We start from the raw sequence: 14034 nt of genomic DNA, 5'->3' as shown, positions 1-14034 counted from the left end.
AAGAAGTTATAAGTTCGGTTTTCCTTTATAACCAAAATGATATGGTTTTAAATCTTCAATAAATCTTATGATATTTAATAATGATTATTTCTACAAATAAAAAATATTCTTATTTTACGAACTGAAAATTAATTATATTAAAAAACAAATTTTATAAAAAATATTTTTGTAATTATTAAATTTCTTTTTATCTTATGGATACCTTAATATATTTTATATCTACATTTTTATTTTTAATTAAAAAAGAAAAAAAAAAAAAAAAAAAAAAAGAAAAGTAGTAAACTTATAAAATTATTTTTCTTTTATTTAACCTATAAATTTAATTTAAAAAATATAAATATAGCACATGTTATTAATATAAACTTTTTTAATACTGCCGTATTTGATTATTATTTTAATCATTATCATTTATTTTTTGTATATTTTATCTTTACATTATTTAAAGAACAAAAGGAATTTAAGTTTTTTTTTTAAATCTGAAATGCGAAATTATTATTTATTTTTTTTTATTTATGACATAAAATAATTATATGATGTTAAATGTATTAAATTATTTATTGAAAAATTTTGTTTTAAAAAAAAATAACTCTTATACGAGATATAATATATTAGAAAGAAGATATTCTAAAATTACTAGTGTTAACATAAATAATTGGAATAACATTCATAAAGAAATAATAGATAAGATTAATGATTGTGATTTCGTCTCTATTGATGTTGAATATACAGGATTACATTTAAAAGATGAAAGATACATTTCTATTGATTCAAGTTATGAAGCGCATTGTTATGGTGCAAAGTCATTCTTTCCATGTCAAATAGGAATAACAATTGCAAAAAAAAATGACATAATAGAAAAGATAAATAATCCCAAAGAAAATAAAATAACAAAAAAAAATCTACATAATATAAAAGTTATAAATAATATAGAAGAGAAAAACAAAGGAAATGACATAAATAATTATCAGGAGTGGAATATATCTCCTTATTGTATTTATGTTTTTCCAAAAGAAAATAAATATTTTAGTGTATCAACTACTACATTAATTTTTTTAAAAGAAAATAATTTTGATTTTAACGAGTGGATATTTAATGGTGTAAGTTACTTAAGACCAAATGAAGAAGAAGAAAAAAAAAAAAGTGTTATTGAAAAAATAAATGAATTAAAAAGCTTATTGAACAAATGTAATACAAAAACCAGTAATTATGAAGAAAAGATTGATATAAATAAAGTTATTAATGAAATAGAAAATAATAAAATTGTTGATGAAGAAGATAAAGATGCAGTTATTGAAATAATAAAGAAAATTGGTATATGGCTAAATAGTAGTAGCAGTTTAAACATAAAAAATAATTGCCCTAATGAAATAGATAAAAAAAATAATATCAAAATAGAATCCATAAATTATAAAAATATGCAGGATTCAGGTAAATCAAAGGATGAGAAAGAACTATCTTCAAATGTTAGAAATACTGATATTGAAATAAATGAACTTAAAAATTATGACCCTTACAACATAAACGAAAATTGCACTTCTTCATATGACAAAAGTTTGGAAGAAAATTTTGCTTATAAAAATATTATGAGCAATAAGATCAATAAAGATGACAAGAATAACGGTAACAATTCTAATAATGATGATAACAGTTCATTTTGCTATAATCAAGATATCATTAACTACGATAAAGAGAATGATAAATTCGATGAAGATAAAACTAATGATATCTCTAATTATCCTTTATACATAGAAGTAGAAAATCCATATCTTCGACTACTTGCACATACGTTAATAACTAAATATTTTAATTCAATTTTTTGTATATCAATTAAAGTTAACGATAAAAAGCATTTAGCAATTTATAGAACAGAAAAAGATTCGTACAAAGAACAAATAAAAGCTTTTGAGTTAGAAATAGAGAAGATAAATAAAATTATAGGTGTAAGATTATTATTTGATGAAATTATAAAAAATAGGAAAATAATCATAGGTCATAATTGCTTTTATGATATTCTACACATATATCAGACATTTTATCATGACCTACCAAAATCTATTAATGAATTTAAAAAAAAATGGACTCAATTATTTCCATATACATTTGACACGAAATTTATAAATGAAACTAATGAATATTTATATGCATTAAATGGACCAGCAACATTAAAAGGTTTATGTGAGTATATGGCTTCTTTAATTTCTTCAAGTAATGATTTTGATTTTTTTTTTAATTTTATGAATGATTATTTTGATCTCCCAAAATGTTTTGTTCCATTTATAAATGTAAAAAATAAAGTAATTTTTAATCAAAAAATAAATAGTAATAATAATCTCATAGAAGAAGAATATGTTAAAGAAAAGAAAAAAAGTAATGATGAAAATAACAATGAAGAATACGTAAGTATAGAAGAAAAATATAATAATAATTACTCTAATAGAAACACATGTTCTTTTATAAATAACTCAGATGAAAGGAATATTCTAAGTAGTGATGAACATAATGCTGGTTACGATAGTCTTTTAACTTGTTTACTTTTTATATTTCAATGTCATTATATTTTAAAAAAAAACAATATAATGTGGAAAGATATATATTTTTACAAAAAAAATAAAATAAATGAAAATTTAAAATGTTTTTTTGATATTTTTTTAAGTATGTCTAATAAAATAAAAATTGTAAAAACACAACCGAATGTTGTCTCTCTAACTAGTACAGAAAATTATGAAATGGCAAGACACTTTTATATGTATGATTATCCAAGTTATTTTAAAAAATGGGAAATAATGAAAATATGGTCACCAATATGGATAACATTAAGTAAGGTAGATGATCAATCGTGCTGGATAATAGCAAAAAGTGATGATGATGCTAAAAATATAAAAATGATTTACAAAATGTTAAAAAATCCTCAGTTTAAATTGTGTACATATGAAGAATATTTAAATAAATTTAAATCAAAATAATTAAAATTAAATTAAAAGATAAGAAAAATATAAATATACTTATGGTATATGTAAATTAAAAAAAAAAAAAAAAAACAGAAGACAAAATAATGAAATATACAATAATTAATTTTTTTTTATATTTCTTTTTAAATTATACTAAACCATCTTACAAATTTTAATAATTTTTTAAAAAATATTTTATTTTGTTTTATTTTATTTCAAAAAAGCTAATTTGTATTATTTTTTTTTTAATAAAATACAACAGATTCTTAAACTATGTTGATTTGTTATATTAGTAAATTGATATATATATATATATATATATTGATAACAAAAAAAATTTTTTTTTTTTAATTATAATTATTCTAGTATATTTATTACATAAATTATTATTCATGTTTATATTTTTATTTGAGAAATAATCTTCATAAATAAATATATTTGCTTGGAATATCTATTTTAAAAAAAAATATATTGTTTTAATTAATAAATTATTTGCTTTTTTATTTAATTATTTATGAAAAATAAATTACACAAAAAAAACTTTAAAAAGATAATTATTAATGAATTAAAGAAAATTAACGTAAATTAATGGAGAATAAAAATACATATATTATTAGTATGTAGAATTAATATTAAAATATACACTAATAATATCCTAAAAGTATATCAATTATTGGAAAATTTTATTACATCTAAAAAATAAAAAGGATAACATTTTTTAATTATATTCATTCAAATATAATTAAATATTTTATATTGTTTTTAAATATATAAAATATTTTTTCATAAAAAAAAAATACGAATTTTTATTTATGTAGATTAATTTTATTTGTATATATTATACCAAATATTTCTTAAGTATCCAAAAATTTTAAAATGTAATTTTTGTATGATTTTAAAAAAAATTATAAACAATCCAATTTTTTTTTTTTTTTTTTTTTTTTTTTTNNTAATTTAAATTAGAAATTATGATTTCTATAATCTACAGAAATGTAATTATTTTTTTTTTTTTATTTTTAAACGATTATTACATTTTTAAAAATTTAATAAAATAAAAAATAAATTTATCGATAATGAAAGAATTAAAATAATAAAGTAAAAACATTAACAGTAAAAAAACTTTGATACAAAAAAAAAAAAAAAAAAAAAAAAACTCTCCATATATATTAAAGATAAAAATATAAGTAAAAGAATTTTGGATATTCAAATAAATAAAACAAAATAAAATGCTTTTTTTTTTTGTATAAAATTTGTTTTTGTTTTTTTTGAAATATGATGAAACATGAATGATAGCGATACTAAAAAGTTTAGAGATATAAGCGAGAGAATAAAAGGAAAGTATATACCAGTTATAAAATTTGGTGGAACAAATAAGTACATCAATAATGATTACAAAAATTATAATGGTATGCCTAAAAAGAAATAAAAAAAAAAAAAAATAAATAAAATAATAGAAAAATGAAATTGAAACTATATTTTTTAAAATTCATATATATAAATATAAGTTTATAAAAATTTACATAAAAGTAAACCTTTAAAAATATATATATATATATATGTACATAGAGATGTTATTTAATGTTTATATAATATAATAAAAAATATAGTTAAAATATTTTAATAAATAATAAAACTTTTATACAGAAGAAACAAATAATGTAAACTATGTTAGAGATGACTTCAATAAAAGTAATATTGATATTTATCATGATAATAAATATGGTATTAATAGAGTTTGTTTTTCTCCACAAGGAAAATATATAGCAGGGTGTGGATCTAATGGTAATATTTATTTATATGACTTATACGAAAATAAACTATTAACAAAAATATGTACTCAAATTGATAATATAAAAGATTTAGCAATAAGTGATAATGATAAATATATATATGCATGTGGTGATAATAGAATAATAGAAATATTTGATATATATGAGAACAAAAAAGTATGTAATAATAATATTTCAAAATATATTGATGTTTCAATACCAAATATAATTAAAAAGAAAAAGTATAAAAATGCAAACTGTCTTAATAACAATATTATGGAAACAAATAGTGCTTTAAATGATAATACTCTAGAAAATATTTATGCGCCATATAAAACTAAGCATATTGATTTTACAAATAATAAATTAATTTATGTTCCAATATATAATTACAATGATCTAATAAAAAATAATATAAATATGATAGATCTAAATTGCATTAAAATAAATAATTTAAATGAAATTATAAATAAATCAGTATTTCTCATTAAAGATTCTCATGAATATATAACTTCATGTTTATCAGTTCCAAATATAAGTAATTTCTTAATTTATTCTGGAGGAGGAGATGGAGTATTAAAAATATGGGATATTAGAATGAACCTATTCAATATGAATCAAAGTAACTACAATAAAACTAGTTCTGAAGTGTTGTTTCTAGATAACAAGAATCCTTATGCATCTATATGTTCCCATGAAGATACTATAACAAGCATAAGTTTCAATAAAACTATAGATCATGAAAACTACCTTAAATTAAAAAAAGAAAAAAAAAGAAAAAAAAAAAAAAGAGATGATACATATAGTATAAAACATAGAAAAGAAACAAAAGAAAACAACTGTACTGATGAAAATAAAAATAATTCTTTTTCTTCTTCATGCTCATCTATTTCTTATTCTTCCCTAAATTTTGATCTTTCAAAAGATAAATTTAATAACATTTTTATGACTAGTGGATATGATGGGTATATTAGATTATATGATATGAATAATAATATAATTAAATCATTCAGTGATGAAGAGAAAAGTATTACACATTGTATGTTTTGTCATAATAATAAATATATCATTAGTACAAATAAATCTAAATATTCTAAGATTTTTGATTTTATATATATGAATAATAAAAAGAGTGCTAAAAATATGAAAACATATTTAAAAAATTATAGAAACTATTATTTAAATAATTTAGAAAATGATAATAAAACAGAAAATAAAACATATAATGAAAATATCCATGAAGACAATTTTTTTAATGAAGCATATAATGATAATGAATTGATATCTTGTAACATTAGAAATTTATATGAAAATGAAGATTTAGAAGAACAAATTAAAATTGTAAACGAATTAAATAAAAAAATAAGTAATGATGAAAATAAAAACATTAATAATAATTATTCAAATGAAGGGATGAATGATTCTGAATATAGTTGTTCCAATAGTGATTCAAGCATATATGACGAAAACATAATAAGAACTAACACATTTTATGAACATGTTAATAAAAAATTAGAACCTACATGGTCTCTATTTATAGATAATTTTAAATATATGAATCTTGTTCCCTTTGAAGAACTAAATGAAAGTTTAAAAAAAAATCATAATTGTGTTAAAAAGCATTATCAGAATTTAAATTTTAATGATTATATAAGTAACGAAAAAGAAAACAATAAGACAAATATAGATAATAAAAACATTCTATATTATCATTTATCAGAAATTATATATAATGATACTCATATCCCAAAGTTTTATTCTTGCATTGCAGGAGATAAATGTATAATTCCTTCTATTGATACTTATGCACATGTATATGATATATATACAGGTTTTCATGTAAATTCTATAAGTAATCTTTACTTACCAAATTATTATATTGATAATTCTCAATTTTACTATAATGAAACAAATCAAAAAATATTTAAAAAAAATATTTCTTTTTTAACTAGTGTTGACACATATCCTAAAAATCAAAACATTATTGCAACTTCAAATGGATGGCCAGATGGATCTATTGTTTTATGGATTTTTGTACCATTTTGATTAAAATAAAAAATTAATACTTTCACTCTTTTCATAAATACATATCAGAATAAAAAAAAAAAAAAAAAATTCCTTTAATAAAAGTATATAAATATATTTTATTTTTACTAACTTTTTTTTTTTTTTTTTTTTTTTTTTTTTTGTTGTTGTATGTGTCTATTTTTTAATTTTCTTTCAAAAAAATACACTTAAAAACGAAAAACAAAAATGAATTTAAATTATTATAAAAAAAAAATAATTTTATAAACTATATAATTAAAAGCATATAAAAAAGTGATACAAGCCAATTAAATAATACAAATTAATAGGAATTCATTGACTTTTAATTTAGCTAGCTTTGTCATCAATATTTTCTTCTAATTTTTCTTCATAATCATAATAATTAACTGGTGTTCCTCCAGGAACCATTATTGTTATATTTAAACCATTTAATAATAATTTTTTTATTTTATTTACTTTTTTAACATTATTTACATATGTATATTCAGTTACGTCTTCTAATACCTATATATTTAAAATTTTACAAAAATTAAAAAAAAAAAAAAATAATAAATTATTAATTTATTAAATTTCTTTTTTCAAATTACCATATTAACATATTCATCAAAGCCAACTAATTTTCCAACAATTTCTTTATCACCTTTCATCATTATCCATATCTTACTTCCTAAAAAAAAAATTATATCAAGATAATTTATAAAATAAGGAAACGTTAATATATTATACTATAAAAATTTTTAAAAAATAATTTATTTTCTTTTATCTTTTTAAAATAATATAATAAATAAGTAAAAATAAACAAAATAAATTAAATTTCTTTTTATATTGTCATATTTACCAATACATTTATCCATTAAAGCAAGTGGTAAAAATGTCTCTGAACTACTTATTGTAGCCATTCTTATTAAATTACGTAACTTTTAGAAAATTTCATTTAATAATATATATATATATATATATTTATATATACTATTTTTTAGAGTTTTTATTATAGCATATATAAAAATAATATTAAAATGATAATATTTTAATTTATGAAGTATATTTTCATTTTTTTTATTTTATTTTATTTTATTTTGTTTTATTTTATTATTTTTTTTTTTTTTTTGTCATATATTTATTTTCTATTTTAATTTTACTTACGTATTTTTTTTTTTAAATCTGAGTTAACTTTAAAATAATAATATTTAAAATAAAAAATAAAGTTAATATAAATTAATTAAAAAAAAAAATAATAAATAAATAGTAAAAAATATATTATCACAACAATTTTATAATAAATTCAATAAAAAAGAAGTAAAACTTATAAATATGATATTAAAACATGCATATATAATATTCAAAAGAAAAATAAAAAAAATACACCTGTAATTCTAAATAATAATAAATAAAACTTAATAAAATAATAAAAATATTGGAAAAAAAAATAATATAAAAAATTTTAACAAAAGTAAAAATTCAAAAAAAAAAAAAAAAATAATAATAAAATGAATGTATGTAATGCTTCATCAATTATCACAGTTCATAATATCTTTAGCAAAACATTTTAGAGAACGAGGCAATTTTTGAAAATTATTTTCTTGTTTTTCAATAAAAAGTCTAACAAAATATTTTGCGTATATTAAATTTAAAGTGCTTATATAATTTCTTTTCTTTTTTAAAGTTTCAAGGGATTTATAATAAACATCATAATTAGTATAGTTTAATTGTAGGCAACAAAATGGAACTTGTGTTAATACATGAAGAGAACAAGTTTCAATATGCTCTAAATACTTTTTTACTAATAAATCAGTAATATCCTTTTCATATTCTTCAGATATATTATATATATCTATTTTGTTTTCTTTTAGTTCATCTATTTTTTGCTTTAATCCATTTTGTGACAGTTCATCTTTATTGTCATTTTTCTCATATATTTCCTCTTCTATCTCTTCGGAGTTTTTTTCTTTGTAGTAATTGTTTTTATCGCTTATTTCCTTATTATATTCATTTTCTGTAGAAACAGCATTCTCCAAATTATTATTATTTATATCGCCTATTTCTTTATTATATTCATTTTCTGTAGAAACAACATTCTCCAAATTATTATTATTTAGATTGTTATCTATTTTAGTGGATTTTTTAAATTGATCCGTTGATTTGTTGTTTATATCATTTTTTAAATTGTTTTCCTTCAAATTGCAATTCTGATCCGTTTTATTAACTAAGTTTTTCCTTCTTCTCATGGCATCTAAAATTTGAGCAATTGACATCATATCTAATGAGTCAATAATTTTTTTAATTTTTTTAAAAGAAACTAAATAAAAATAATTATCACTAATTTTTAGCTTAGATAATGACCATATAATGTTACTAAATTCTCTTTGGGGAATATCATCAATTATTTCAATCACCTTATTCTTTAAATTCATTAAAAAGTGTTTATTTTTATAATTAAATTTTGCCATATAATGAACCGCATTCGTAATATTCACATATGATAAATGATTAATAAAATTATCATTATTCATATATTTAATGATATATTTCATAATGTTAATGTGTATATTACATTTAGCAAAGGAATTTAGTAATAATGTAAAATGATGTGGTTCTAAATCTTTTTCCTTTAAATTTTTAAAATATTTTTTAGTAAAAAATTTAAAAATTTCATAATTGCAAATATTTACTCGGCTTAACATATTTAATATTAAAACAGAATTGACAACACTTAAATTATTATGAATATATTCATCATTTTTTATTTTATTCAAAATTAATGTAAATATATCATTATTATCAGAAGAATTTAATGAATCTTTACAAATAATATTATTAGAGTTTTCATTAGTGTATGAATTTGTAGATTTCTTTAATAACTCTTCCTGTAATATGGTAAAAGAACTTAAAATAATTGTTAAATCTAAGTTATTAAATTTATCAATATTTTTAATAAAATGATCTTTTATTATATTAATACTTTTGTAATCTCTTAATCCAGATTTTACTAAATCTATAAAAAAAAAAAAAAATAAAATAAAAAACATTAAAACCAAGTTACAATCGCTTGTATGAAGAATACATTTAAAAATTAAATGAAATCAAAAACAAAATTTGTTTCATCTAATTAATATGATTTATAGATATAATATTTTTTTTTTTTTTTGAATATTATTACTGTGAAAAATATTAACAATTATAGATGGAGTTATTGCATCTAATCTTTTTATTATATAATTAAAAACTGATATATTAAATTGAATGTCTTTAATTTGAGATATATTGTATAATCTCAAAATTTTATTAATTTGATCAAATGAATATCTATGTATATTGTTTTTAAAAGCGTCATAACTACATTTTAATATATTATCGTCTTTGTAATTTTTTTCATTGTATTTTTCTATAATTTTAAGAACCTCTTCATTTTCAAATTTATCTATATTTTTTATAATTAATGATTTTAAGTTATCTTTAAATATTTTTGATTCTAAACTATTCCTTTTTACTTTTAGGTCCATAATAGCAGTATTTAAAAGTTTCCTCATTTTTCATATATATTTTTCATTTACTTTTTGTTTTACATTATCTTTTTTTTTTTTTTTTTATTAACATTTTTCTTACATTGCTTTAAATAAGATCAACTTATATCTAATAAACTTATATGTAATAAATCTTTATTTTATTTAAATTTTTTTTTTTTTTTTTTTATGAGAACCATAGCATTTTAACTTTTTTTTTTTTATAATTTAGTAAAAAAAAGAATAAAATAAAATATTAAACAATTTTTTTATATTTTTAATTTTTTTTTTTATCTATAATGCATATATTGTTTAATATTTCATTTGATAAGAATCGTTTGATATAATTAAAAAAAAATAAAATATGTATAAACATATTTTGTTTTAATGAAAAACATCCCTATTTAGGAAATTTTAAATTCAGAAGAAAAATTTAATTGAATTTACTTCTTAATTTTGAATATTTTTAATTGTATTAATTTGACGTTTTTTTTAATTTCTCCATTATTCATTTTATTTCCTTTATTTTAAATTACACTCGTTTGGGTTATTTTAAATATGTAATTTGATATTTTTTTAAATTTTTATAAAACATATATTTGTATAATAATAAAAATTAAAAGATTATGAATCTTATTTAATTTTTAAGAAAATTTGCATATACATATATCTGTTTATTTTGTGATGATAGATAATAATTAACTTTTTTTTTTGTTTCCTAAATATTCTCATATCTTTAGATTCTATAATAAAAATATTTAAAATGTTAAACGAATAAAATTAATAATATATAAAATAATAGGCTTTTGAAAATATACACATTTTCATAATTTTTTCGTATATATATTTATTAAGAGAATGAAGTAAAATTAAATAAAAAAGATAAGCTAACATAAATGTCAGAAGTTTAAAAAATATATTTTTATTTTTAATATTTTTATTTTTATTTAAATTGTAAATTTTTTTTCATGAATATAAAATTTTTTTCTAATGAAAAAGCAAAATATTGAAAATTGCACACTCCATAAATATTTTAAAAAAAAATTTTTTTTTTTTTTATTTTTTATATTTTTTTTTAAGGAACATTTGAATACATAAAACTAAAAATAATAAAATTTAATTTGTTATAGTTTAAAGATAAATATTTTGCATATTTTAATTTAAATTTATTTTTACTTTTTTTTTTTTAAAGAAATTATTTTCATTTAAAAAAAAAAAAAAAAAAAAAAAAAAAAAATCATTTGGATATTTTTTTTACATGGAATTCCATTAATTTTTATTTAAAAACGATAATGCCTTAATGCATTAGATCATATAAAAATACAAAAATGTTTAATGTTTTTTCAGCAGCATTTTTAGATAATTCAAATAATCTTAAAAACATTAGTAAACCTATTAATAATAACTTGAACAAAAATAATAATATTTTAACAAGATCCATATCTGCAAATGCAAGTAATGAAAATGACAGAATAAAAAATTTGCCATTAAAAGACAGATTGGCTACAGTAAGAAATGTACAAAACATATTAAATAAAAAAAATATAAACAAGACGGATAATAATGAAGATAAAAATATTAATAGCATTCATTTAAAAAATAATATAGGAAACGAACCTAATAAGCCTCTATCAATTAATGAAAATAATTTGAATAAATTTAAAAATTATTCTAGTGTTGTTAATGAAAAACACAATGAAGAAGAGCTAGAAAAAAAATTAAAAAAAAGAAAAAGAAGAAAGAAGCATGAAATATTAATGGAAAGGATGAAACAGAGAGAAATGGAAAAAAAAAAACAGAAAGAAAATGAGGAAGAACAAAATAACAACGAAGAAGAGGAATATGATGAAGAGGGAGAAGGAAGTGAAGAAGAGAACGATGATGATAATAAGTCTCAAAAATATAATAGACAATCAAAAAATAAATATGAGCAACATTTACGAGAAGAGGAGAAAGAACATGAAGAGGAGGATGAGAATGAAGAAGAAACATATAATAATAATAATAATAGTAATAATAATAAAAATAAGCATGAGGAAAAAAGTTTTAATAAATCATCCTATAATGATACGACTGCTACTATTACTACCTCTAATAATAATAATAATGCAAATATAAATAATGATCCTAGAATAAAACCAAAAAGAAAGAGAAGAAAAAAAAAAGAGATGGAAGAGTATAGAGCACGTTTATTAAGAGAAAAAATGCAACAGCAAAATTCAATAAATAATGTTATAACGAAAACAAATAGCTTTCATAATAAAAATGAAAATAATACACAAGAAGAAAATAAAGTAAAAAGAAGAAGAGGAAGACCTAAAGCAAGTGAAGTGGCGTCTATAAATAATATGAATGATAAATTAAAACAAAATGATATAAGAAAATATTATAGTAGAAATAGTGATAATCAAATATCAAGAAAAGGTAGTATAAATGAAAAAAATAAAGGAGAATATGAAGAAGAAAATAAAAGTGTTTTTAAAATAATTAAAACTTCTATACAAGAAAATACTTCTTTTATGAAAAAGTCACCAAATGAAATTATACAATTAGAAAAAAACTTTAAAAACAATATAAAAAATGGTGTAACATGTATACCTTTAAACTACCAAAGTAAAGGGGGAGGAATGGCAATTATTTTAATTGATACTGAAACAACATATGGTCCCGTAAAAAATTCATATGGATTTATGACTTTTCTTGTTTTAGATTGTCATTCAAATAACTTTTTTATTGATACAGGAATAAAAAATAATGTTATTGAATGTGAAAAACATATGCAATTGTTAATTAGCCCAGGTGATATTTATATGTTTAAAAATCAAAGTCAAGAAATTGAAGCTAGATTATTGTTAATTGTATGTAATAAAATGAAACAACCATTTGACGCAAAATTACACATAAAAGACCCAGAATTTAACAACGATAAATAAATGTGAATCATTTATGAAGATATATATATATATATGTTTTATTATAACAATTTTTAAATTTATTATTGGAGTGTTTTTAACATAAAATATTGATGTTTATATAAAAAAAAAAAAATAAATTGTAATTCAATTGAAAAAATGAAAATTATCATTTATAACAAGTCTTTTTTTTTTTTAATAAAAAAAAAAAAAAAATCATTGTATTTACACAGTCATAAATAATTATAATGAAAAGCTGAACTTTAGTAAAGTATTTAAGTATAATATTTTAAATATATCTATATTTTTAGTTTAAGGAGAGTTATTTTAAATATTTTTGACGTAGATAATATAGTTGTTTAATATACATATAAATAAATTTTTATCATATTTTTTTGTGATTTAATTTGAAAATTATTTTCTTTTATTTATTTATATAGCAATATATTATAAATAATATATATATATATATATTAAATATTGTATTAAAGTTTTTTCTCTCATTCTTTTTTAGAGTTATTAAGAAAAATTATCTTAGCAGGTATATTGCAAAAAATTTAATAAAAAAATTTTTGATCTCTTTTATTCTTTGTTATATCTTTTATATATTAAATTATATTAAATATGTATTACGCTGACAATTTTGTTTTTTAAACAATTAAAAAATAGCTTAAATAAACATGTACTTATATATACGTGTATTTATGTATTTTTTTTTTTTTTTTTTTTTTTTTATGTGTAAAATTATTTTTGTATAAAATTTAACTATTTTAAAAAAGTTTTTTCATCAATCTTAAAATGCATAATAATTATGTTATAAGGTATTTTTTCAAACTTTATTTTTTAAATTTTTTATAAT

The 14034-nt window shown here is 17.8% G+C and overlaps 5 protein-coding genes across 5 annotated transcripts; 3 read left to right on the top strand and 2 right to left on the bottom strand.

Annotated features, from left to right (window-relative positions):
* Nucleotides 1-530: 530 nt before the first annotated feature.
* PARN (poly(A)-specific ribonuclease PARN, putative) lies at nucleotides 531-2963 on the top strand (the record flags this gene model as incomplete). The annotated part of the gene is made up of 1 exon (XM_028670720.1): nucleotides 531-2963. The coding sequence occupies one exon, from the start codon at nucleotides 531-533 to the stop codon at nucleotides 2961-2963; it is 2433 nt and encodes an 810-aa protein (XP_028527445.1).
* Nucleotides 2964-4230: 1267 nt separating this feature from the next.
* Nucleotides 4231-6763, top strand: PGAL8A_00202600 (conserved Plasmodium protein, unknown function; the record flags this gene model as incomplete). Its single annotated transcript, XM_028670719.1, has 2 exons — nucleotides 4231-4354; nucleotides 4593-6763. The coding sequence occupies 2 exons, from the start codon at nucleotides 4231-4233 to the stop codon at nucleotides 6761-6763; spliced, it is 2295 nt and encodes a 764-aa protein (XP_028527444.1).
* Nucleotides 6764-7090: 327 nt separating this feature from the next.
* Nucleotides 7091-7662, bottom strand: PGAL8A_00202500 (U6 snRNA-associated Sm-like protein LSm5, putative; the record flags this gene model as incomplete). The annotated part of the gene is made up of 3 exons (XM_028670718.1): nucleotides 7091-7267; nucleotides 7351-7430; nucleotides 7602-7662. 3 exons carry the CDS (start codon nucleotides 7660-7662, stop codon nucleotides 7091-7093), a joined length of 318 nt encoding a protein of 105 aa, XP_028527443.1.
* Nucleotides 7663-8271: 609 nt separating this feature from the next.
* PGAL8A_00202400 (conserved Plasmodium protein, unknown function) lies at nucleotides 8272-10290 on the bottom strand (the record flags this gene model as incomplete). The annotated part of the gene is made up of 2 exons (XM_028670717.1): nucleotides 8272-9755; nucleotides 9921-10290. The coding sequence occupies 2 exons, from the start codon at nucleotides 10288-10290 to the stop codon at nucleotides 8272-8274; spliced, it is 1854 nt and encodes a 617-aa protein (XP_028527442.1).
* Nucleotides 10291-11591: 1301 nt separating this feature from the next.
* On the top strand, nucleotides 11592-13196 carry PGAL8A_00202300 (conserved Plasmodium protein, unknown function; the record flags this gene model as incomplete). Its single annotated transcript, XM_028670716.1, has 1 exon — nucleotides 11592-13196. One exon carries the CDS (start codon nucleotides 11592-11594, stop codon nucleotides 13194-13196), a length of 1605 nt encoding a protein of 534 aa, XP_028527441.1.
* Nucleotides 13197-14034: the final 838 nt, after the last annotated feature.

Source organism: Plasmodium gallinaceum, assembly GCF_900005855.1.
Source record: "Plasmodium gallinaceum strain 8A genome assembly, contig: PGAL8A_v1_76, whole genome shotgun sequence".
Lineage (NCBI taxonomy): Eukaryota > Apicomplexa > Aconoidasida > Haemosporida > Plasmodiidae > Plasmodium > Plasmodium gallinaceum.
The sequence above is the reverse complement of the archived record's forward strand: the minus strand, read 5'-3'. Positions and strand labels throughout refer to the sequence as shown.